Consider the following 27,888-nt stretch of genomic DNA (forward strand, 5'->3'; position numbering starts at 1 on the left):
ACAATATCGTATACACAATGTTGAGTTAACTGACGTTTTTATAAAAACTCCCTCAAAAATCATTTTTTGTTAGAAAAAATGTTAAAAATTTTATTTTAGCAGTATGATTTGTTGTAAAAAATTGTAGATATCATCAAAACACGCAGTTAACTGACGTTTTTATGAAAACTCCCTCAAAAATCATTTTTTGTTAGAAAAAATGTTAAAAATTTTATTTTAGCAGTATGATTTGTTGTAAAAAATTGTAGATATCATCAAAACACGCATTTTACTAGAAGACATTAGGTTGTTATAATGAACTTATCAAAAGTTATTCAATATTTTAACATAAAAATAGGTCATTTTCTACGCAAAATATCTGGAGAACGGGCAGATACGGGAAGCCAAAACATTTTCATTCTAAAGTATGCCTTTGAACTACAAAATACAAGTGGTTTCATTAGGTTCTGATATGTTCTACGCTTGGAATGTTAGAAATACATTTGCCATACTACCAACAACATCCAACCTCTACAACACGTCATCTCTCATTCAAACAACACTGTATAGCTTTTTCGGCTTCACATCATGATCCTAGCAAGCCATGATAAAAACGTTTAGCTGGCGCATCAACACAACAATGTGCTTATCAAATCGACTATGTGTGATACATTGTAATTTAAAACGTTCAGCATGTCCTTATTCCGACATTCTTGGGCCTCTTCCGACAATTGCCCAATTGGCACAAGAAAATGGCTTATGATCTGGGATCCATGCATAAGAACTTTCTGTACAGTCACCGGGAGATAAAACCAGGGGTAATTCTTGATTAATTCTCTTGCCGTTTCAAAACAATACTCTTCAAACTTATGAGAGTCAATTTCCAATCCCGAAGCCAGAACTTCTAATGTTATTTTGCATCTATATAGCAATGCAGGGTTCAATCCGGTGATCTCAGCTAACTTCTCCCAGTTCTGGAAGAAGCGGCGTGCACTGTTTCCGTCATTCGAAGTTCCAGATCCTCCTGAACGAGGTTTGTCGACGATCAATCCTGTTTTCACACGGAACCGTTCTTGTATTAAAAACGATACAAGATGTGAAGGAAATATTCATAAAAACGTATCCATGCATGTAATGTGCAAAGACCAAATTGAAAATTATCCTTGTTTGTTGGGCGTTGATGTATTTTGGAGAGATCGTTCATTTGGATAGGCGTGGCACCACAAATGTAGCACCTTTGGGCAGATTTTGTAGACGTTACCGAGTTGCACACTTTTCCGTCTACCATTGTCATGAGCATATCATATTTATTTGACAACGATATTCTTCCCGTTTATCGTCAGCTTCAATGGTTGCAAATCCGAGATCTGTTGTTCAATATAGTCGTTTTCTTTAACCGATACCTCGATTGTTTCAGTTAGGAACTGAATATGAACTGGACGACAGTAGCGTGTTGAAGACGGTCGAGGGTTCTGAAAAAGGCACTTCTCGCCGCTTCGAGCAATAATGGGAACAATAGATGTAATAAGCATGTTGGAATCCGATTTAGCTGCATCATCGCAGTCAAATCGTTGCTTACACTCGGCGTGACCGGAACTGCCATCAAACCCTCATTTAACGGAAAGCACGACGTCGAGCAGTTCACTTTCTGAAAATTCATCAAGCTTTGAAGTATTCGCTTCGATAATTCTTGCTGCAGTATGGTCCAACAATTCTTGAAGTTTCACTTCGACAACGTCTTCGGTAACGGTGATGGCATCGCTATCTGGGTAGCAAGCTTTTTTAGCAGACAATATTTCGTGGTAGTTCGGATACAACTTAGCATTCCTCGTGTTTGCGCCATGTCTCATTTTAAGGTATTGAGATTTTGTCAAATTAGCATCCAAAATCAATGCCAACGCCTCATTATTTGAGTACGGCATGATCTTGGGCTGGCATGAGCCTTGCAGAGTTGAAAGCATCCGTTTGGCCCGAGTAGGTGTCGTACACGTGGCATTCCGGACAACAGTAGCTTCGTTACTTCTCCCGCACGATCGTAATTTCATCTGAGCTGCGTAGCATAGCTCACTTGCTGCATAATTTTTGCGAAGGTCAGTTGTCTTTTGTCTTTTAACGCTATCGGTACAGTCATCAAAAGACAACGGCTTTCGACCACGCTTAACACCGTTAGATGTAGACGGAAGTTCATTCATAATTGCTTCCGGTAATCGAAACGGTTGTTTAAAGTATTCAACGTTCTGCTCGAAAACATTGCTCAAGGTTCGGTTGTGCTTATCCCACCGCCTCTTAAAGTATTTGCACAGATTCTCTGCGATTTCAAATACCTTTGAATGAATCTGGCATGAGGTCGGCATCGATGTCGAATTTGCACAAAATATGTTGAGCCACAGAAAGACACAGTTTTAGGTGCTCCATTGGCTTTCCATAAGTGAAACAACTCATGTTTGTCGATACATTCTATATAAAACAAATTATCTTGTAGCATCTAATCATGTTCAAGCAGCCATCAATACAAGGCATTAAAAATAAAAATACGAATCCCCCTTTTCTACGTTTATCCGTAGGACGAAGAAAATCTAATGGCGTTTCAATGCGTTAGGACGGAATTGAAACTCGTAGAACGAATTTAGAATCAAGAAGCAGTATTAGATTTTGAACAATATCTCAACAATTTGTGACTGTTTATCAAATCCAACGGTACGTATAGAAAGGTGGATAAATTAAGAAGTCATCTTTGACAGAAATATTCCATTTTTGGTTTAAATTCGTTCAGAAAAGAGAAGTAAAGCACGGGTTGTCCTTAGTAAGACGGAAATTAGATCAAAAACCCTAAATAGCGGTTTTTGAATACAGAAAAACTGTGAATTCAATGTGGGTATTTCCAGAATCGGGGTGACGTGGAGACCGGAAATCGTCGACCAACGCCATCTTGAAATCCAAGATGGTGGTTTCCGGTTATAGGAAAACTGTGAAATAATTCAAAGTGTTTTTATGTTACTTCATACGCGAAGTTAGCGATTTTCAGAATTGGTTGGAAATGCTAACATGAAGCTTTAGTGTGATAATTTATTAGCTAGAGAATGATATTAAGAAGAGGGTAGGTGGAGCTCATTTTCAACTTCTATACAATTTTCATACTGCCGTACTCTAACGGAACTATCCACCTACCCTCTTCTTAATATCATTCTCTAGCTTATAAATTATCACACTAAAGCTTCATGTTAGCATTTCCAACCAACTCTGTGAAATAATGTCAAATAGTCTTCAAAATAGTATTTTTGGAATCAGGATGACGTATACATACCGAAAATCAATGTCTTACGCCATCTTGAAACCCAAGATGGCGGCTTCCGGTTGTAGAAAAACTGGGAAATACTAGCAAATACCCTTCAATATGGGTATTTTCGGAATCGGGATGACGTATAAAGACCGGATATCCATGTCAGACGCCATTTTGGAATCCAAGATGGTGGCTTCCGATTATAGAAAAACTGGGAAATAATGCCAAATATCCTTCAATATGGGTATTTTTGGAATCGGAAATACGTATATATACCGGAAATCAATTTCTGGCGCCATTTTGAAATCCAATATGGGGGCTTCCTGTTATAAAAAAAAACTGGGAAATACTGCCTAATACCCTTCACTATGGGTATTTCCGGAATCGGGTTGATGTCTAGAGATCAAAAATCAATGTCTGACGCCATGTTGAAATCCAAGATGTCGGCTCCAGGTAAAAGGAAACCAGCAAATAATGCCAAATATCATTCAATATGGGTATTTTTGGAATCAGGATTTTGATTTCCAGTCTTTATTCGTCATCCCGATTCCAAAAATACCCATATTGATACCCATATACCGGATCGTAGACCGAATCTCTCGCTCTCAAAAGAGCGATCTTTAGTGAGACTCATCCATATGGAAAGCGAAAGTGATCTGTTGTTGGTTTGCTGCCAACCGAACGATGGCTAGAACAATAGCCACGGTCTAACAGTCTACTTTCCTACTGCTATATCATACGGCTGGTCAACTGGCTAAGTTGGTGATCGCAGTGCTAGAAGACCAGAAGGTCCCGCGTGAAACGTGCTCAAATTTTTGGCCCAGCTATGGTACTCTCTTCGGTCCCAAGTTAATCGATGCACCCCTTGAAGCATAGGAAAATCCACGAACCCCTCATTTTATCTTTCGAAATTTAATAGCGAATCAAAACAAACATAATGTAGAGCTAGAATTTCGACTAGAATGGGGCACGTTAATCGATGTACTTGGGACCGATAGACTAGTCCAGTGTGAGCCAACATCCAAAATTTAAAATCGTTTGTTTTTACCGATTTGTGCTAGGGTTCATATTGTCAAATCCTGATGAATGTGGGCGTCTTAGTAAAATACCCAAGGGGTAGGTCGCTCCGTACACCAATCTTGGGTCATCTTTTTTTTCAGTGTGCCACAAGTGTGCCCGTGCCGCAGGTGTGCCGGTCATAGAGCAAGCTGTGATTGTTTGTAAAATACCTATCTTGGCAACCCGGTATTTCTGACACCTTGAATGTTTTGGTTTGAAATCAGAATCAGGATAACGTGGGAAGTGGAGGGGGAGGGGAGGGTGCGAAATTGTTTTGTGTTCATAGGATAGTAAAAGTCCTGTGTTTTAGGGTTTAATAATGCCCTCAAAGGCAGACCAGAAACCTAGCCTTTCGTGATGAGAAAAGCAACGGTCTATCAGCAACCGGAAAGAGTTGGAACTGGTGGGGAACATTGTTTGAAACCGACTCTAGAGGATGATGAATAGACTTCTGTAGTTTGTTTTGTGTGAGTTGCAGCATTATTTGAATTGAGGATACTAATGGGGTCTGATTCACTGCCTCTTTCTCTTGAGCCTGGTTGAGCTGGTTTGAGTTCCTCTGGTATATTCGATTAGAGGATGTTCCTGAATATACAGTCAAACAGTACGTAATGTTGTGAACAACCTCAATGACAGTTGTCCAGCAGTGCTCCCATTTTATTTACAGCAATCCAATGCCTACGAAATTCCCTCCCCATGGCTAGTTTTTGCCCCTTGACGTTGGTGGGAGGGCTTAATCTCATGTCATAATGGAGCGTTGGAAATTGTGGGTTTATACCTGTATAAAAAAAAAAAGGATTATCAATTTCCATTTAAATCCACTACCTCATTTCCTTATCCTTGACAGCAAATTAGGTACACGGATAGAAAATTAATGTTAATGAAGACCATGTGTTAAATTAAATGTGTGAATGACCACAGTGTTCCATTTCCTATATCTCCCGGCAAACATTTCTGCCCACAACACTCCTTTTAGCGTTTTCCTATTCACCAGCAGAGATTGAATCGATTGCTTAGTTTCTATTAAAAAGGCGTATTGTAAGACAAACAATCGATTTGCATTCAATCCCTTTCTTCGTTTACATAACCTTCGTATAGGCACACACATTCACAAACAAAAAAATAACTTTTCCCTCCGCGTGGGCATCGGCGTAGGAGCAGGCCATGCCAACAAGTGCTCGATTTCGATGAATCCAAGCATGCATCCAATGCTGATACTTATCCTATTTTGCATAGGTAAACATCAAACGTCAAATGTTGATCTGAACAGAACGTCAGTCCGTACCACTTATTCCGATGCAATAGGCGTTTAAAACACGGGACCATCTTGAGAACCGGTTTGATGATACAGATTTTAAAAATTTTGCACAGTGGGGAATGACATTTTAAAATAAATTTTTCGAATAAATCAATAAATTAAATCGATTTCCAACAATCACGATTAATGTCATGCCAAACAAACGAATCAATGAAACATACTTAATTTTAAAAATATAAGTGTTTTAAAACTTATCTCAAAATTTTGAAATCTGCACCATCAACCAATTTTTTTTTCAAGATGGCCTCAAGAGGCCAAGTTTTAAACGCCTATCGAATGTGTCTCAACTCTTTCAAAATGTTTTGACAAAAAAGTGATACTGTTTCCAATGGCTGTAATTGATTCTGTATCCACCTACAAACCAAACAGCTCCCATCCAAATGCTTTCGTTTCATTCTGTCGTTCTCCGGAATGTGTGGAGTAAACCTTCCCCCCCCCCCCCCCCTCCAAACAAACTGCAAAGAATTCCGACCAACTCAAATTCCAGACCCTTTTGCCATGCGTCATCCGGAGACAGAATGTAGATAAAGATGAAAAGCAGATATCAATCTCCTGCCGCACAAAGTTCTGATTACATTTCAATAATCTCCTTTCATCCTTCTACCTTCCCAAACAGCATCGCTCGGTTACTTGTCCGTCGGAACGATGGTGGCCTGGAGTTGCAATGCTTTCACCAAGGTGTACATCAATTTGGACGATCTGACGCAGCAGCGTTTGACACTGACGCGGGGTGACGAGGTACGTGAATTTATCCCCCCCCCCCAAGGCGGTACAGGCATAGTAATGATTTATTTTTTTGGGTGTAGCTTTCGCAAAATCAGCGTACGTCCCTGGCGGCGACTCCGGCCCTGGCTGCAGCGATTGCGGCGGTCGTCGTCTACAAGCTGTACTACAAGGTGGGCACCAAGTTGTTTATGCTGATGGCGGCCAGCTTGATGATCGCCTCCAACTGTTTGCTGAGCTTTGGGTAACAACGAAGATTGGGTTTTAATCTGACGCCAACATTGACATTTATGTTTCCAATCCAGGACGTCGTTTTGGTTCTTCAGTGCCGGCCGGGCGCTGGCGGGAATTTCCGCCGGGATTTGCTACACGCTGATTCCGCCGTACGTGGACGAGTTCGGTTCGAAGCAGTTCAAACCGCTGCTGGACAGCGTGCTGTACGTGCAGTTTGCGCTGGGGATTCTGATTCAGCTGATGTCCGGTAAGTGAGATTTTGCTGTTCGAATAGGCAATCTGAACGTAAACAGGGGGAGCGGCTGATAAGACTTTTCCTTGGTGTAACGTATATCGATTGCGGGCATGTTAAATAGACCCCTTCCCGTCATCTACTGAAAATAAAATTTAGTTTATATCTAACAGGAAGTGACGACAGCTGGCTTCTTTTTGGCTGTGACGTGTTCTTCTTTTCTCGCGGAAACGACCGTGCAAAAATTAATTCATTATGGGCGACGCAGTTGACTGTCAAACTACAAGAAAATAGGTTCCCTGTTGTAAAAATTCTCGCGTTCCTATACGTTCGCCCGACCAATCAGGCGCTGGTTCGCGTTTGACAGAAAATCGAATCATAAAAGCCCCCTTATTGTCTCCTCTTCAGCGAAAATGATTTATTTGTACCACGAATTGATTCGTTGTTTTCTGCAACGAAATAGATTATTGAAGCGTATTTCGTTAAAATTGGCATACTGCCTTTTCGTTCGTATTGATAACGAATGTTTCACAACATAATTACGAATTATTCGTGTGAACTGTAAGGAACAACTTAGGCTCTGAACCATTTGGTGGATTATTTTAACTTTTGGTTAAAATTTGACAGATGGAAAGTTATCGATGAACCCTGCTATCCGAGCATGGTTATTTCTGACAGTCAAGAAGTTAAATTTTGACAACGGTGGGTCGAAAACCGGTCGATCGACAACACGGGGATTTTCGAACATAGAAAATAACTTTCGAAATGTCATTTTTACCACGAGTTAATTTTAACTCGGCAAATGGTTCACAGCCTAAATGCATCTTCCATACTCAATTCCCATTCTGGACTATTGTGTTATCTGTCAAACTTTCATAGCGAATCAAAACAAACATAGTGTAGTAATAGAATTTCAACTAGAATAGGGTACGTTAATCGTTTGCTTGGGACCAATAGGCTACTAAAGTGGTGAGCCAATTTAAAATCGTTAGTTTCGTATTGATTGTTGATCGAACTGTCATTCGATTGAAACAGATTTTGACAGTTGGAAGTCGTCCATATTTCAAGTCAACCCCCGTTCCGTCTAAACACCTGAGACTGTGTTCCATTTGGTGAATTTTCACTTGAATTTGACACTTGGAAAATAAATTATAATGTTCGAAAATCGCTCTATTGTTGATCTTCCGATTTTCGAAAAGGTGTTTGTCACAATTGATTCCTTGTCGGTCAGAAATAACTCTGGTACAATGGAAGGTTTATTTTAAAATTTTCCATCTGTCAAATTTAAGTGAAAATCCACCAAATGGAACACAACCTGAATTTTTCCTATTCTCATGCGACATGCCTACTACGATAGGTGTCTCTCTGCCACGCGGTTCTCCACCGACTGATGATGTCAACAAGATTGTGAATCCCCCCGGTCGGTAGCCGTCTTAACTCGATGATAGGAATACGGGGCGCCAGCTATCTTCACCTTCATCCAACCCCCGCCCCCTTCTCATCCACCTGCTCGAGCCGTGATTGGATTTCGTAATCGATTAACGCCTTAGATTGGTGTGAAAGTCTCTTGCGGAAAGTGTCCGCGGAGATAAGGTGGAATGGGCTATCTTTCTGTAAAGCATATTCATTAGAAATTGCTTGCATGGATGGAGCGCCATTGGTAGACGGAACTGATAACAGGCAAAAGTCATCCCGTAGGCCGCGTGAAGTCGGTTCGCGACAAAATTTCCCTTCTCCGAGCCGAGCTGTCTTATCACTTGCCGGTAACGTCCCTGTGCTACGTGCCGCGAGAAAGGTTGCAATATTTTGTTTGCAATGCGAAAAGAAAGGCATGACATATTGGAGTGGAGTGGAAGCTGGGTTGGTGATTATCCGTTTTGCAAATAAATAACGTCGATTTTTTATTTCAGAAACAGAAACTGAAGCAGGTTGTTCAAATCCAGCTGTCGAACGCCCTACATTCAGGCTGTGTTCCATTTGGTGAATTTCCTCTTAAATTCGACAGATGCAATTGTACCAGCCTAATTTATGACAGACCAGGAATCAATTTTGACAAACCACCTTCGCGAAATTCGTAAGCTCAACAACAGGGGAATTTTCGAACATTATAATTTATTTTAGAAGTGTCAAATTTAACCCGTAAAATCCCCGTGAAAAAATGAATCTCAGAGATGCCCAGGCCGATTAAGTTGAGATTTTGTTACCATCGTTCCGGTGAATGGTTCTTACATCTGTTGGGTGGTAATCCCCCCAGGCCCCTCCCTCTTTGTTATGTATACAGGACGTTCGGTTCCTTAGTGCAAATAATTTAAGGGGCGATAGAAGATCATATTTGAAGTAAAAAATTGTTCTACGCATATGATCAAATCTCAAAGATTAAAGACTGTTCAATTTATAAAACGGACACATTCATTTGACGATATATTTTATATTTATCATCCAATTTAAACACGGTTTTATGCATAACAGATTCTTATTATTCTATAACAATTGCAAAGTAAAAAAATCCACGAAATGCTTTTAATGATAAAACTGACGTACTTTTCCACGAATTCCTCTCATAAGCTTCTTTACAGTTTTCTGTGTGACCTTTCGACTAGCAGCTGACCACATTTTCTTTAACCTCGTTGACAGATTGTGCTTCTCTACCATCCTGTCGAAGGTTGCGCTTGATGATTGCCCAGTAACGCTCAACCGGACGCAGTTCTGGACAGTTTGGTGGATTATCCTCTTTCTCGACGAAGTTGATCTTATACGACTTCATCAGCTTGAGCGTAGCAGAAGCGTAGTGGGCGGAAGCAAGGTCAGGCCAGAACAGTGGAGGGATCTTGTGCTGACGATACAGAGCAACAAGTCGTTTTTGAATGCATTCTCTGCGATAAATTTCACCGTTCACATGAACAAATTGCTTGCCATACAAGCACTTGGCACAGGTAGTGTGATTGTATTCAGTTTGCAATATGTTTCATCATCCATTAAAATGCAACGGTTGCTTTGCTTCCTCAAAATTGTATCAAGCTTCCGGCATCGCTCTTTAGCTCGTTTGTGCTGTTCCGCGCTCCGTTTAGGCGCTTTCTGTTTCCTATAAATCTTGATATTCTTCCTCTTCTTTATGTTTTGGACCGTTCCGACGGATATTCCCAGTTTTTTGGCAATCTTACGTACAGAGTTAGATTCTTCAGACAACAAAAGTTCAACACATTTCTTCTCTATCTATAGGTTTGCAGCACCGTGTCTGGTTCTGGATTTTGGCAAATCTTCAACGTATGGTGCTCTCCAAACTTTCTGATGATTTGATACACAGCAGACTTCGATCTTTTTACAATTTTCGCAATATCTCTACAAGATAGTCGCTCTGAGCAGTATTTTTGAATAATTAAAACTCGGTTTCATCAATTCGTCCCATGTTCGGATCAAACTGTTTTAAAAAAAAATAAAAAATATTTGTGTTTTGTCAACAAACCTTTGTACACGGCGAAAAGAAATTCATCAAATTGAGGTAAAACGTTAGCTTTCTATCGTCACATGTAGATGTCAGTTTTATAAAATGAACAGTCCTTACTGAGTTAATGAACATTGTCTGTTTTGGTCTAAGGCCTGTACTCGAAAAAAAAATGCACCAATGTGTTCGCCAACAATTTATTTTAAGTCGGATTTTCATGAAAATTTCATGGAATGAACTAATACACATGGATTATGTTTCGGCATAATTACTTTATTCAATTTCCTGTCCATCGCTGAAAGCCCGTACCTTTCCCTTAAGACCCCACATTACATTTTGTGCAATGGTGGAGCCGACCTTTTTGGTCACTTTCATCCATTCTTTCTTCAACTCCAGCTCGTTCTTTAACACCTTGCAGGATTTTCGAACTTTGGCCTTCATTATGGCCCAAAATCTTTCCACCGGACGAATCTCTGGTGAATTTGGGGGGTTGGCGGTTTTTGGTACAAAAACGACGTTATTGTCTCTAGTTCAACGCTTGGACCTACCTTGTAACTGACAGAGGTATTCTCTCTTGCATCTGTCCCAAAAATGCTGTAGATGCTGCTGAACCGCTTGATATTGTCTTAAGCGGACTGGGGGTACCAACCGTAGTTCGGGAAGTGATTTTAATGAACTGCCAACCAGGAAATGTGCTAGGGAAAGAGACTCAAGATCGTTAGGATCATCTGACATCGGAATCAGCGGCCTGGAATTCAAGCAGCCGTCCACTTGAACTAGCAACGTGACCATATCTTCGTGTGAAACAGGATTGGAACCGATGACCTGTAGCATGTGATGTTTAGCTGATCGTACCGATCAGCTTTGATGTTTAGCTGATCGTCCTAAGTGTGGGGAGCCGGGAGGATTAAAATACGAAGTAATCCCTTCATTGGCACAGAACCTGAATACGTCTTGACGATGATCAGCATCCTTACATAGACGAAATAATTCCTCCAGCTGGTTCCGGGGTCCAACGAAATCCGTGCCATTGTCCAAATACAAATCGGTACACCTTCCTCTGCGTGTGAGTGCTTACAGGTGAGTGCGTCGGAGTGCTTACAGGATCCTCGCTGTGGACAAATTGGACACCAATTCCATGTAAGGCTACGTAGCCCTTCACAGCAGAAACCGTGACCCTCGATGTAGGTAGTTCTCCCATGAACTGCTGTCTTTGTTTTGGCTTCGGGTGGACACCTGCCTTGCAACGTTTCTTCCTCCGAGAGGCCAGTAGCGTGGCCGAACCGTTCCAAGCAGAAGTTGCGGACCGGCGTGGAGCAAACGAAGATGGTAATGTTCAAAGACCATCCTGGTTAACCGGTGTCTTGCTGGAAGATTCATGCGATGTTTGGCGTCGTCAGGCTCTTTCGAATTACGCAAACGTCCACCGACTCTTAGAATGCCATTCTCGCAAACATAAGGATGATACCAGCGAAGTGGAGACGTTCGAATGACAGGTTCCTTATTCCGAACAACTCCTAGCTCAGCCGGAAATACCTCTTCCTGTACCTTTCGTATCAACGTATATTCTGCTTGCCGTAGCTCTTCTGCTCTTAGAAAACCAGTTGGAAGATCCTTCGGTGTCACGAAGATTGCGATTTTCAGAGTTGGTTGGAAATGCTATCTAACACTTTGAATGTAACAATTCAAGACGGGAGTAGCCGTCAACAATGCTGTTGATGGTACAGCACGCAACAACCACCCTACTGCTTTCTCTCTGAGATGGCTAAGTTGGCCATGACGAGAGGAGTAGCACAGGATAGTTGGGTAAAGAAGAATCTTTCGGCAACGTGGGGTTTTAGGTAGTGATGAAACGTCGCTAGAACTATTCCACAGCCGCAGACAGTATATGAGCTAGTCAAGCGCGCACTTTTTTGCCTTTAGATTTGAAGACATACTTCAAATCTCAGAAGAAGTGTGCGTTTGACTTGTACTGTCTCATTACTGGCCCTTCGCTTAGTTTCAACTTCCATTCAGTTTTCATACTGCCGTACTCTAACGGAACTATCTACCTATTCTCTTCTAAGACCATTTTCTAGCTAATAAATTATCACACTGAAGCTTCATGTTAGATAGCATTTCCAACCAACTTTAAAGTTCTTGTTGAGGCTCTTCTCTCAGATCCACAGACTGCTACCTCTGCTGCGATATCTTGCCTGGTTCTAATTCAGCACTTGCTTTCGTTTCCGACCCTCCATAGTGTATGGGTCGATACACCTTCACTTATGTTTCTGAAATTCTGTTGTTATCGACTTTGGATCTGTTGGATTCAGTTTACCTATATTATGCAAAATATATATTTGGAACATCTTAAATCGACTTTTAGGTGGCCATATGGTTCTATCATTGTTGTTTTCAATACCATTGGTCAAATTTCGTAGAGTAGATGTGATTTGATATGTCAATAATAGATAATGAATTTGACCATGTGGAGCCATAATTCGGGATATCCGGAACCGGTTCTACGGTGGCCATAGGGCTCTGTTATTATTTGAAAGAGCTATTGATCACATTTTGTCGAGTAAATGTGATTTGACATGTCGCTTGATATGGTTAAGATAAATAACTAATTTACCCATTTAGAACCATAATCCGTAATATCCGAAACCAGTTCTACGGTGGCCATATGGCTTTATGGTTTTCGTTTTCAGAGCTGTTGGTCATATTTCGTTTAATATGTCGCTTGATATGGTTATCAGAGATATCAAATTTAACCATATGGAACCATGATCAAGAATATCCGGAAGCGGAAGATGGGCATATTTCTCTATGGTTGTCGTTATGAGTATCATTGGTCGTATTTCATCAAGTAGATGTGATTTAATATGTCGCCTATCAAATATCAAATTTGACCATATGGAATCATAATCCGGAATATCCAGAACCGATTCCATGGCATAAAGTCCTAGAGGAGACGTAACACAGCCAAAAACAAGTGGTGATAAATATTTCGTCGAGTAGATATGATTTGAGAGATTGGAAAGTTTGGTATCAGCGAATATCATCGAACCTATTGTAGATGGCATGGACACATCATTTTGTTCGTCAATGTTGGTGGTCCCGAAAGGGACGAATGACATCGTCGATCTCCGGTGACCCAACCGATGCATCTACCGTACTCCACTTTAGAAAAGATTCTGGCAGAGTTGAACGGCGCGGAATGGTTTTCGACAATTGATCTGTCAAATGCCTTCTTTCACATGGAGCTGGATGAAGAATCCAGGCATCTCACCAATTTCTATACGGAATTTGTTATGTTCTGTTGTGTGAGATTGCCCTTCGGCCTGTGTAATGCTCCCGACCTGTTTTAAGAGGCTCTACAACGCAAGATCCTGGCTGCCTGAACAGGCTGTACAAACTATCTGGATGATGTGTTGGTCTACGGAAACACTGGAGCTGAACATAATGAAAACTTGAAAGAACTGCTTGCACGCCTAGAAAATCATAATGTTAAGCTAAACGACAGCAAATGTATTTTTGGTACTCAAACGGCAGAGTTTTTTGGGTTCACTTTGACTCCGGAAAGATGGCTGATCAATGAAGAAAATGAAAAATTTCCGCAGGCGAGTATGCAAGCTCTATACAGATAGACAGAGTGCTAAGACGTGTGGAATTCGGATTGTTTTTCGGAGTGTTATAGCCACCGGGCTGTAATTATTCAAAGTTCAGTTAGTTACTGAAAGTGTTTAGTGGCACGTGAAAGTGAAGTTTACTTTTGCCAAGATTGTGGAAGACAGAGTGAACTTATTAAAAATTGAGTAAACAAGAGCATCTGAAGGAAAGTGGATTACTGTTTGACATTCCTATAGCTTGCGTGGAATAAGCCGGATAGCGCAAGCAAGATTGCATGCAACATCGCTTGCAAGCAAAACTTGCTCCAACCGTAGGTAGCTGCCAGTGAAAGCTCCTCACAAACGCATTGCTCTATTGTCAAGAGCAGTGTCTATCGTTAGGCGTGTGGAGAACGAATCTACTTGTTCGATATTGAACTTAGCTGTACCTTTGGACGTGTTGGGTTAAAACGTCCCTATCACAACTGGACCTTTAACGCTCTGTTGAGATAGTACTAGGAGAAAGCGTAGTCGTCTCCCACTTCGGTGGGGCTGCAAAACTGTCCACCTGAACCTTAACCCTTGGGTGGTTCAGATAGAAGGTGAAAGGGTAGTCGTTACTAGTCTAGGCTAGGGCGCAAGTTGGGAAACAGTTTGAACCAGCGGTTAAAATACAAAACGATTCTGAGCGTTACACACGGATCCTGAACCTCCTGTGCTCCCTGGCCTCATGGCTACAGCACTTTCCGCACCGGGGGACCCCCTCTTGGGTGATCCACCAGACGACAATAATGAGCAGCATAGTAACGAAAATGCCCGCACTGTACCAGCGTGGATGGACCGCCTTGGCTTGCATGGAGAACGTTTAATTCTACAAATGTCTGCTGTTGGCGAAAATTCAAAACTACCTGTCCCGTTCATCATCGGAAAGTCCATTGAAGATGTATGTGGAGGAAAAATCGAATCAGCAAGCACAGAGGACAAAGGAAGGAAGTACGTGCTTAGAACCAGAAGCATTCAGCAAGCGAAACAGTTAATCAACATGAAGAAACTAATCGACGGCACAGAGGTTGTAGTAGAGCTCCATCCCACTCTAAGCAGGTGTCGCTGTGTTGTGAGCTGCCACGAGGTTGTGGAAATGACGGAACAAGTTCTACTAGCGGAGCTTAAAGATCAAGGAGTAGTTGAAGTTCGAAGAATATCTTGACTAGAAGGGAAGAAAAAAATCAACACACCAACACTGATACTTACCATTGGACGAACCGTTGCTCCTAAGTATGTCTACTTTAACCCATTACGATTACCAACGAGATTGTACTACCCGAACCCGATGATTTGCTACAATTGTTGTAACTATGGTCATACCAAAACCAAGTGCTCAAACACTGCAGTCTGTAAAAATTGCTCTGGAGTACATCCAGAAGGACTCGATGACTGCAATCAGGATCCGTTCTGTAAGAACTGCCAAGGAAACCATCAACCAATCAGCAGAAAGTGCAGCAAGTATGTCAAGGAGCAAAAGATCATCAAAATGAAAGTGGAAACGGGAATGTCATTCGCAGAGGCCAGGAAGGAATATGAGAAACTAAACGGGGAAAATACATACGCTGGAGTGAGCGGTGCACAGGACCGGCTTGAACGTATCAGAAAAGAAAACGAAGTGGAAATGTTAAAAGCGGAAATCATCAAGCTAAAGGAAGCTTCAAAGAAAACCGAAAAAGACAGGGAAATCCAAAGGCTACGACGTGAAGTAGAGCAAATGAGAACCATCATTGCGGAATTCCAAAAAATGAAGGCTGATCTAATGGAAATTAAAGCAAATCGAGCGATAACTAAACAAAAAATGGGGATATCCGAGGACGAAGAAGACGCTATCATGACAGAAGCTGATCAAGGACACGAAAAATACATAATACAAGCGAAACCTAATAACAATAAAAACAACGAAGAAGGTAATGAAGCAGCCAGAAGACGCAGGAACGAACGTAAGAAGCAAAACTCGGAAGTAACAACCATACGATCCCGGAGCTCATCTCGAATTGGCCAACCCGAGAAACAAAACAAAGAGAATGCCAAAAGTAATGGTGACCAACAAAGGACTAGGAGAGAAAGACCACCAAAACGGAAAATTGTCTAGAAACATAAATTCAACAAATATGAAAACGTTGAATAATGATATTGGCAACGAACACGGATACGAATATCGGAATAATCAACAACATAACACAATGGACAGTAGAAATCTCACAAACGCAATGGATATCCCAATCTCATCACAAGGACCACGCAACACCGCAGGTTGGTTGGGGCAGTGCGAAGAGAAAGTAGCCTCCCCGCTTCTCCTTGGAGAAGAGGACGATTCGGGGGACGGGAGCGAGGACGTTACAGCCCAACCTGTGCTCTGTCAGTCGCCTCGACGTTCTGCCAACAAAACGGTACCAGCCGAGAACCACCCGATCGCAATCTCATGGAACATCCAAGGACTAAGGACTAGCAAACCTGATCTGGACACACTTATAAAAGAGAAGCAACCAGCCATCATTTGCTTGCAGGAGAGCATGTGTTCAGCACGGAAACCACCAGCCATCAATGTTTACAGAATATTTCACAGACAACGAGAAGGAGGCAGACGAGCAGCAGGAGGAGTACTAACGGCGGTCAAAACTGGAATCGACGCTGAAGAAATCCAATTCGACACAAATCTGGAAGTAATAATAGTAAAGGTAGGTCCCCCACTCAATGTTCGTGTCGTAAATGTTTACTTGCCACCCAGAGAAGAAATCTCCACCAGGGATCTTTCGGACATAATCACCCAGACACCTAACTCAGTTCTATTAGTGGGAGATTTGAATGCCCATCATACTATTTGGGGATCTAGGGATATATCTTTGCGAGGACGAATCGTTATGGAGTTTATCGAAGAGAACAGTTTAGCAGTACTGAATACCGGAGAACCAACGCATGTGAACCATTCGAACGGATCATTTTCCTGCATCGATGTTGCAATCAGTTCCACGGACCTTGCAGGACAATTGGAGTGGACCGTATCCGAGGATTTCCATGGCAGTGATCACTCCCCGACCTTTATAGCTTTTCCAGGAACTACAAGGCCACGGAAAACCTTTCCTAGGTGGAAAATAGAAGAAGCCGACTGGACGTCATATCAGACTGACATCAAATTTGAACGAAAATACGGTGCGGAGGAGCAAATACAAGATCCTTAAATCAGCAGAAAGGTTCATCCCAAAAACAAAAGGATTTTTAGGAAAGAAATGTGTTCCATGGTGGAATGAAGAAGTGGCTGCAGCTATAAAAAACCGAAGCAAGGCTCTAAGAAAATTAAAATCGTCGAGTTCCGGATTGGAGGAGAAAGAACAACTCGCCAAGCAGTTTCGTGAGGCTAGAGAAGCAGCTCGTGATGTTGTATTCAATGCAAAAAAGAAGAGCTGGGTAGCATTAGCTGATACTTTCACGGTGCAAACCCCAGTAAAAGAAATGTGGAGCAAATATCGACTAATACAAGGGAAAAATAAAAACGAGATGGTCAATGCAATAATGTGCGATGGCGAAACAGTAATAGATGATAACGGTATAGCAAATTGTCTTGGAGATAGCTTTCAAGCTATATCTAGTAACGAAGCTTATGGTACGAGGTTCACAGAGTGGAAAGAAGCAGCGGAAGCAGAGGAGTTTCAAATCGACGAGGAAAATGATTCTGAATATAATCAAACATTTCAGTATCACGAGCTAGAAGAAGCCCTCGAAGGCCTACAGGGTTCGTCGCCAGGACCGGATGGAGTGCACTACGCGATGATTGCTAATCTACTAATAGATTGCAAGACTCAGTTACTCGAAGCATACAATAGATTATGGGTTGAGGGTATATTTCCTATAGAGTGGACACGTTCCATTGTGGTTCCTTTATATAAAGGAAAAGGAGAACGGGTCAATCCACGAAACTATCGCCCAATAAACTTAAACAGTTGCGTCGGAAAAGTATTCGAACGAATGGTTAATAATCGCTTGGTGCACGTTCTGGAGTCTAATGAACTCTTGAGTAAGCACCAGTATGCGTTTAGAAAAGGTAGAACAACCGTCGACCATTTAGCTTTACTCGAGGAAACTATCAGGGAGTCACTAAATAAGAAACAATACGCACAGGTTGTGTTTTTGGATGTAACAAAGGCTTACGATACGACTTGGAGGAGACTTATACTGCAGAGACTGAAAGATTGGAAAATTGATGGATCTATGTTACGGTTCCTGCATAAAATGCTGGAAAGAAGAACGTTCAACGTGCTGGTAAATGGCACACTTTCAAACGAAAAGAGCATGGAGACGGGATTATGCCAGGGCTCAATTCTCAGTGTAACACTGTTCCTAATCGCGATCGATACAATCATGCAATACTTACCACCAGATGTAAAATGCCTTCTTTACGCAGATGACGTGATCCTCATTGCAACTGGAGAAAACTCTGAAAGCATCAGAGATACACTTCAAGCAGCGCTAACGAAGATCGAAGATTGGCAGTACCAAACAGGATATACAATATCTGCAGAGAAGAGCGCAACGGTAGTTTTTCGTAATCCGCGTTCACGTAAACCCCGTCTTTCAGGAACACTGCACCTGAACGGAATCGGTATCCCTCTTAACACAAGCCACAAATGTTTGGGAATTACACTGGATTGCTTCATGAAATTTCGAAAACACGCTGAAGAAGTGAAAGCTGTCTGTCAACAAAGAATCAACTTCATTCGTAGCATTGCTGCTAGGGCTTGGGGCGGTGATAGGAACACTCTACTTAAAATATATCGCGCTACTATTTTAGAAAAAATACTTTACGCTGCTCCAATATTGTCAGGACTAGATGAAAGTGCTTTGAAGTACCTTGAAACGACGCATAATTCGGGACTTAGAGCATTGACTGGAGCTTTTAGGACGAGCCCGTCGTTAGCTTACAAGTAGAGACGGGAATACCGGATTTGAGAACATTACTAGAAGAGCGGACGGCAATTTTCGTTGCACGCAAAGCAGGATTGAGTGGATATCACGAAGTTCACAATGAAGAAAACAACAGTGAGAGTTCTTCAAATGCCTCGAGCGGCGAGGACGATAGCTCTGGCGAAATTTGGGGATCTGAACCGGCTAGGGAAGCCTATACCGTGACTATCAGGGGAACCAGAGTACTTCAAGAACTGAATTTGGTATTACCACCAACGAGGACTTTCACTCGAGCAAAATGTCCACCCTGGGAAAGGAAACCGATGCGGGTTGACAAAAGTTTACATTTGCTTTGTAAACAAGGGACGAGCTCTACAGAACTGCAGCGAACATTTGGAAAAATGAAGAACACCAAGTACAGAATCCACACGCCGATATACACGGATGGATCAAAAAAGGACGGAAGATGCGGGTTTAGTGTAGTGGTCAGGGATACAATACTAAGGAAACGAGTGAATGACATTAGTAGTATATTTAGTGCCGAAAGTATAGCGATTAAGGAAGCCTTAAGCTGGGTGGCAAGCCAAGAGCGAGTGGGGGCCTACATTATATGCACGGATTCGCTGAGTGTGGTATCTGCGTTGGAAAATCGAAGAATTAAAAACCATTGGAAAGATGAAGTAACTATGATAAACAATCAAATCAGATGCAGGGGAACAGAAGTAGTGGTGTGCTGGGTTCCCAGTCACATAGGGAAAGCTGGGAATGAGAGAGCAGATAAAGAAGCCAAAAAAGCATTAGAAGCAACCCATGTAGACATCGAAAGCGTTGACTTCAAAGAATCGAAAACACTGATAAAGACACATACAAACCACAAATGGCAAGTTGAATGGACATCGACCAGTAATAACAAGCTGCGAGAAGTAAAGCATAGCGTAAAATCTTACAAGCGAGCGGTAGGAACAACGAGAAAAGAAAGCGTTATTCTAGCACGACTAAGAATAGGGCACACCTTACTAACACATAAATACCTACTAGACAAGGAAGATCCTCCCGTATGTAGATTTTGTAATAGCCATTTAACTGTTAAACATATCTTTGTGGACTGTATCGAGTTAGGAAGGGAGCGAAAAAAAGCAGGGCTAACGGACAACTTAAAAGAATCTCTTGCGGATGATGAGGAAACGGCCAAAAAAGTGTTGAAATTTCTTGAGGAAGTACAGCTTTTAAACACAATCTGTGAGAGGTTAAAATCAAAAACAAAAATGTAATTAAACATCCAGTTTTAAAGGACCCAAATGACAACTCCAGAACAACATGTGAAAAGGGCATACAAGCTTTTTGTAAACAAACCTTTGTAGGCCCTTTTCTCACCAACCGAGGGTCGCTTACGCAAAAAAGCAATATCATCGGGAAGGGGAAAGTGTCCCCTACCCGGTGATGTTAAAGGTTTGCGTTGGTATCATATGGGTGGCGAGAAAAGGGCATAAGAAGGTTTGTTTACAAAAAGCTTGTATGCCCTTTTCACATGTTGTTCTGGAACTGTTAAAAGGCCCAAAATAAAAAAAAAAAAAAAATCCGAAAGCCTACTACGTGCTCCGAAGTAAAGAGCTTCATACGGTTGATTACCTTCATCGATAAGTTCGTTCCTCATTGTGCCACGAAAACGGAATACCTTCGGAGTTTGGCCTCTTCTGATTCTTTTTATGGAATATAACTACATCAAAAAAGAATCACTTACTTCAATCAAACGGCTAGGATACTTCAACGCGGATGATCGCACTATTTGTAGACGCATCTCCAACAGGATTAGGTGCGATCTTGACCCAATTCAACGCGGAAGGAATACCAAGAATAATCACATGCGCATCTAAGGTACTAACCATATACGAGCAAAAATACCAACATACGCAAAACAGAAGCGTTGGCGGTTGTGTGGGCAGTAGAAAAATTTTCATTCTACCTATTGGCCAAAAGTTTTGTTATTCGTACGGATGCGGAGGCAAATCGGTTCATTTTTAATTCCAACCACAGATTGGGGAAAAGAGCTATATCTGGAGCGGAGAGCTGGGCATTACGGTTTCAACCGTATGACTTCACAATTGAACATGTACCAGACTGCCAGAACATTCCAGATGGTTCTAGGTTAATCCCGGCTTCACAGCAAGACAAACCATTTGACGACGACGAAGGCAGCCACTATCTGTATGCTTTGGATGTTAGCTGTATGCAAATGGCCTGGAACGAAATTGAAACTGCATCGGAGAAAGACAAGGAGTTGGAAATGGTTCGAGATGCAGTAGCCTCTAGTCAGCAGAGATCTACCATATAAGTCGGAAATTTGCATTCTATATGCTTTAACTTAAACATAATGCGAGGTATGCCATTCTAATATGCGATTTTGACTTAAACTGTAGCAATTTACGATACTGTCTGTACATTGTTATACGACTTCTGGTTGTCTGGGTACCTAATGGGCCCTGGGAAATCCTTCCAGTTGATTTTCTTTCGGTTCCAAATTATGGATCTGGAGAGCTTCTTGTTGTTATCGACACTTATTCCCGATACATCTGTTGAAATGAAGGGCTTAGATGCTAGCAGAACCATTAAAGCACTTTGCAAAATTTTCCAAATATGGGGATGACCAACTATACTGCAGAGTGACAACGGTGTAGCTAAGGGTGTAGAAGTACGTAAATCAATACCGTTAAGCCCACAATCAAATGGTTCTGTTGAAAGACAGAACCAAGGTATAATTAAGGCATTGGCGGCTTCTAGGCTTGCCGGTATAACGGGTGTTTAATAAAAAAAATGAGATTTTTTTCAGTCATATAGGTAGTAAAAAAAATTTTTTTTAACGGATTCAGTAATACATAATGTTTATTCTTCGAAAATACGTCAATGAATATTGGAGAAGGGGCCCTGGTCAGCCGTACGATGCAACTTAGTCGCGATGCTCTCCCAAGAGCGCTGGACGGCACTGAAATCATCCTCATTTTTTTATTGAACACCCGTTAAATTGGAGACTTGCGTTGCAAAAATATGTCCACCGGCACAACACTCTAGTTCCCCACTCAAGACTTGGTGTAACTCCATTCGAAATGATGGTCGGATGGAGGTATCGTGGGATGTTCCCTTGCTTGTGGTCTCCTACTAGATCCGGTGACCTTGATCGTAATGAATTGGAAGAGAGAGACGCAGAAGCTAAACTTGCCAGCAAAACACACGCTGATTCCGTGCGGAGAACTAAACCTTCGCATGCTACAATGACAGCTTCCTGTGATTTGACTACTCGGATATGCAAAGATTTTCTTCGATTTTTTGTTTGTGGGACAAGAGTAGATGAGAAGGGAGATGCAGTTAATAAGGCACTTGCACAGCCGAATGAAAATTTAGGACACTAGGTACGCGTTGAATAAAAGTAAAAGTAGGTCAGTGGGTCGCTGTGAAGTAAATAACATTTTCTTAGACGTGACTAAAGTAAATAAGTAAGAAAACTTCCACTGAACCATATTATGCTTTGACAGCTATTTCAGGTGAAATATTTCAAGCGAAAGCTTTCAATAAATTCTAGTAAGATGCTGTGTGGTAATTTAATGGTTGAGAATTTATGAAAAGCTCTAAGATGGAAAGGAAGTATTCAAATGCTATATAAAAAAAACGCATAGCGTCGACCTCAGCTCAGCTTCATCGGCAAGACTGAACTGAAAGCTTTGGGAATAAAAAAAAAACGGCGTCATTCAGTGATAGATATTTGCCTAGAGTAGTCGCGATTTGGCTCGGGTTTACAAAACGTGTAATATCCAGTTTGATTTCATTCGAAAATGTCGGAATACGACATATGTGTCGTATGATATGATAATGATTAATGATGAATTTGCAGAATAGGAAACCCATTACCTAGATCATTAGAACCCTATTGTAAGGTGTCAATTAGCTCAATTAATGTTTCCACTGCTACCATGATCAAAAATATCTGAGCTAGTTTTACGATGGTCATATGGTTCTATGGATAATGATTTTACTGTTCATAACCATAACATTTCGACCATATGGAACAACAATCCGGAATATCCAGAGTTGCTTCTAGAAGTGGCTATGAGAGATGGTTTGACCATGTGAAGCGATGATCCGGAATATCCTGGACCAGTTCTATGGAGGCCATATGGATCTAAGGATATCGTTTTGTGTGCCATTGATCATATTTCGGCGAATAGATGTGATTTGATGTGTCGCTTGATATGGTTATGAAAGATATCAAATTTGACCATATGGAACCATAATCCGGAATATCCGGAACCGGTTCTACGGTTGCCATATGGCTCTATGGTTAGCATTTTGAGTTGCCATCTAGTAGATGTGATTTAATATGTCGCATGATATCGTTATCAGAGATAATAAATTTGATCATATGGAACCATAATCCTCTATCATTTCCACGGAAGCTCCACGAAAAAAATATGTTGAGGCAAAGATAAGTAAGATACATGATGAAGATTGAAAAAACACACCTCCGTACCAACACATTCTTGAATATATAACAAAGAAGGAGGTTCTTGGGGGGGGATTACCACCCAACAGATGTAAGAACCATTCACCGGAACGATGTTAAAAAAAAGTCTCAATCTAATCGGCCTTGGCATCTATGAGATACCAATTTTTGAAAATAAAAAGTTTGTCCCGGGCTTTTACGGGTTAAGTTAAAATTCACCAAATGGAACACAGCCTTCAGCCGGTCTTCAATTTTGACGTTCTAGTGTCTATCAAATTTGAACCTTTGGTACAGAGGCATATTCTGATTCAATGGAAAAAATTAATAGATTGCTTCGATACTCCAGCAGCAAGAATGTTTCACAATGTGCCTCAGTAACAGCAGGAGCAAAGTAGAACCCGTGATAACTGGTCCACGCGCCAAACAAACGCCAGCTGCGATAACAATAATTCATCGAAATCGAGCGCTTTCGATTGTAGTAGGCATCTCCGTGCCGGAAGCTTTTTTTCTGCTCTGATTGCTCCATTTTCACCTCCAGAAGTCGCCATGCGAATGGCATTTTTGACACACGTTATCTTCGTTTAGTAAATGGTGCTCTCACACTACTATCCCTTAATAGGGCTGTTCACGAAACAGTTGCGATTAGCTGACTTTTTTGTTTACCAAGACCTTTTGAAAGATCACAGTCTGGCAGTTTATTCTCATTGATGAATTTACACGCAACTGCACCAGAGCATGTGACGCCTAGGTTTGAAATTCAAAACCACAAAAGTGATGATGTACCTACTAAAAAATTTCACATACGATTTGATAGGTAGCAAAACGTTATTATCATGTTCCCATCATTTCCATCTGCTGGTCTACCGTATCGTAAATTCATCAATATGAATTTCTGCCTTGTTAATGTTTACATTCAGCACCATTAACACCTGGATCATCTTATTGCGAGTGAGTTGCCATGTTAATTTACGTAGGGATGCCAGAAGGTTTACGGGGTGTTTACATTTATATGCTAGTTCATTAGCTCCACCAGCTCAACCAACTGGTACGAATTTCAGTTGCTCCGGAAATCTCATGCTGGTGCTGATGCTGACTCCTTTTTAGCACAGTTCTAGTACACTAGCGCTAGCAGACTGGCACTGATGTAAACACCACAATAAGGAAAAATATCTAAAAACTATCTTCAAATGTCTTTGCCCCGCCACTTTTGAACTTGGTTAGTGGGGTGTGGGACTCAAAAACAGACTTCATGGAGCCTTACTCGCGAGTCGGAAATGAGCTGAGCATAGCATTTTGATGTAAGACTACCGAAAATGGAACATGTAACAACATTATGAAAGATTTTGAATATTAATAACTCAGCTGCCCCTGAACCAATTTCAATAATTTTACCACCAATCGATCGGAAATATTTCCACGCATCAAAAGCAATGTCTTTGATTCATGATTTTCATGAAACTATTGTAAAAGTGGTAATGTCAAGCATCGTTCAATGTACAAATAAAAAGTGATAATTGTGGTGTTTATAACGTTTTATTCATTATCGAGATACAGTGGCGTCGTGTAAACATAGAGTAGATAGGGGTATGTAGAGGAGCATGTATAAAGTAGGGGCAAGGTTTCTGATATCTGTTACATCTCCCTTTTCAAAAAGAACAACTACAAATTTAGTCTGGTTACTGGTTTGATAGTTCTTCCTGCTCTTGTCACGTATGGCTGAAGGCCGCTATCATCATTTGATTGAAGAACTGGTAGAGAAGGTTGACCCTGTGGTGATACAGCTGGCGACAATGACGGCGTATTTCGGATGACGGTCCATCGGGATCGATTCCTTCGGGATTCTCGGGATCATCTTCACTAATGGCTTCGGGTTTAGGTGTAATCGAGACAACGGATCTCCTTACATGCTTCATGTTGCGTCGAACGATGTCACCGTTGTTTTTCTCAACGATAATAGACCGTGGAGTGTCCGTTTTGGAGATCACTTTACCCGACTCCCAGATATTAGTCAACTGATTCTGCACCAGTACATTATCGTTGACATCCAATTCCAGGCGTTTCCAAGCTCCTCGATCATAGTAGTCCTTCTGTTTCTGCCTCGCAGCTTCTAGGGATTCCTTGACGTTTTCGACAACAATTGGTTTTAGCTTCTCTTCTGCTATCGGCAGCGGAGTTCTTGTTATCCTGCTAATAATCCTTTGGTTCTGCGACAATAGTTCCTTAGATCGTGGAATATTGCGGTAGTTCAATAAACCAAGCTGTTCGGAGCTGTTGTCTTCTTTGCACTTCCTTAGAATGTTCTTGGCTATTTGAACTGCTCTTTCAGATAGACCGTTGCTTTGTGGATAGTACGGGCTCGACGTTACGTGTTCGAAATTCCACGTTGATGAAAACTTTTTAAACAATTGTGACGTATACTGCTTCGCGTTATCGCTGTTGAGCTCTTCTGGAACTCCCCAAACTGCAAACCATGTTTCCAGCTTCTCTATTACCTCCGATGACTCCATCGTGCGCAGTTTCTTAAAGTCAATCCATCCCGAATAGCTATCGATGAGTACCAGATAATTTACTCCGTTGAAGTGGAAAATATCCGAATCGACTATCTGGAATGGATAGTCAGGAATCCTCTCGACGATCATCGGTTCCTTTACACAACTTCGACTGTGCTTTTGACACACGCTGCATTCATCCACATACCGCTGGATGTCACGGCCCATGCCAGGCCAGAACACTAACTGTTTCGCACGTTTAATGCAAGACTGGATTCCGAAGTGTCCAGCATGCGTAAGGCTCAGTACTTTCTTTCGAAGCGATTCTGGCACCAGAATGCAGTCACCCTTGAAAATCACACCTTCATACGTTGATAACTCATCTCTGAAGTTCTAATAGGGCTGGAGATCACCATCCACATGTGCTAGTTCTTCTGGCCATCCTTCGAGTAAGCAGCGAATTAGTTTCTGCAACACTTCAGACCTTTCAGTCTGAGTTGCAATTTGATCCATCCACGGCTTCGTCACGTTGAGTACCACGTGAACCTCTAGCTCATCCTCGTTTTTCTCCTTCGGGTTGTCAACGTCACGGCTTAACGTATCAGCAATTGGTACATTCTCTCCTCTTACGTAGATAATCGACGGTGCATACGGTTGGACATCGAGAATGATGCGTTTCAGTCGTGGTGGGGCTTTATCCAATGGTTTCTTGAATATCGGTTCAAGAGGCTTATGGTCGGTTTCAATTGTTACCGGCCTCCCGAAGATATAAGGATGAAACTTCTGACATCCGAATCTAATTGCAAAGGCCTCTTTTTCGATTTGAGGATAATTTTGTTGAGATGGAGTCAGCGCTTTAGATGCATATGCTACCGGGCGTCCTTCTTGCAGGAGAACTGCTCCCATCGAGTGTGAGCTGCAGTCCACCGATAGCACGTTTTCCTGATTCACGTCATAGAATTTCAGCGTTGGGAGACTTGAGAGATGTCTTTTTATCTTCTCGAATGCTGCTTGTTGTTCGTGGCTCCAAACCCAAGCAACTTCCTTCTGGAGTAGCAATCTTAGAGGAGCTGTAATTTGCGAGAGGTTAGTAATAAATTTCGAAAGGTAAGTTACCATTCCAAGCAAACGTTGTAACTGCTTCTTGGTTTCCGGTACTTTCAGCCTTCTGATTGCCACAATTTTCTCGTCGTCTGGTTTCAGTCCCTCCGCCGATACGATGTGTCCAAGAAATTTCACGGATCTAACGGCGAACCGACACTTTTCCTTATTCAGCTTCAATCCAGCGCGATCTAGGCGGTCAATAACGTTCGCTGTGATCTCCTTTAGTTTCGCTTCGCTTGTTGCATATATCAATATATCATCCATCGAGACATCCGTGTTATCTAGTCCATCCAGCAGCGTTGAGATCTGATTCTGGAACACCTCTGGTGCTGATGCGAGACCGAATGGAAGACGTTTGCATGAGTAGCGGCCCCATGGCGTTCCGAATGTCAAGTATTTTTGGAACGCCTCCGCTACTTGGATCTGCCAAAAGCCCTTCTTGCAGTCCAGTATGGTGAACCAAGTTGAATCACAGATCCTTGCCGCAATCTCCTCAATCGTCCTGAGTGGATAGTGTCTGCGCAGAATGCTTTTATTCACGTCTGTCGGATCAATACACAGTCGAATCTTCTTATTCTTCCGGACCACTACTAGGTTGCTTACCACTGGTGTTGGTTCTTCTTGCTTCCTTATAACTCCCAGTTTCACCTTCTCCTCGAATTTTGTGCGGAATCATCCTTGCTGGTCGAATCTCGAATTTTGCGTCCGGCTAAAGTCCAACTCGTACTCAAATCCTTTCCGACAGCCCAAACCTTTGAAAATGTTGGTGTCCTCTCTCACGACGTGTATTCGCATAAGCAGATTCAGCTTCACGCAACTGGTCCTTCCAAGAACAGGAACGACGTCTAGATCCTCAACTTTATAGGTTATGTTCTCTTCTTTACCTTTCACTACACTTTTCATTGTGAATTCGCCTTCCACCTTGTTCCGGTGTCCATTGTACGAGACGATGTACTTGGTCGATGAGTCCAGTAACTTCGCGCCAGTTTTCCTAGCCAGATC

General features: G+C 41.8%; 1 protein-coding gene across 2 annotated transcripts in view; it reads left to right on the plus strand.

Annotated features, from left to right (window-relative positions):
- LOC135699982 (facilitated trehalose transporter Tret1-like) overlaps positions 1-27,888 on the plus strand; it is a 54,485-nt gene that overhangs the window by 13,591 nt on the left and 13,006 nt on the right. For both annotated transcript variants that reach the window (XM_065220325.1, XM_065220324.1), the window contains exons 2-4: positions 6,253-6,374; positions 6,443-6,603; positions 6,665-6,840. In XM_065220325.1, coding sequence (XP_065076397.1) covers positions 6,253-6,374; positions 6,443-6,603; positions 6,665-6,840 — 459 coding nt within the window. The remainder of the gene's footprint in view (positions 1-6,252; positions 6,375-6,442; positions 6,604-6,664; positions 6,841-27,888) is intronic.

The sequence above is a fragment of the Ochlerotatus camptorhynchus genome, unplaced genomic scaffold (genome assembly GCF_037179485.1).
Source record: "Ochlerotatus camptorhynchus isolate MF236.1 unplaced genomic scaffold, CSIRO-AGI_Acam_v1.1 ptg000124l, whole genome shotgun sequence".
In the NCBI taxonomy this organism is placed as follows: Eukaryota; Metazoa; Arthropoda; class Insecta; order Diptera; family Culicidae; genus Ochlerotatus; species Ochlerotatus camptorhynchus.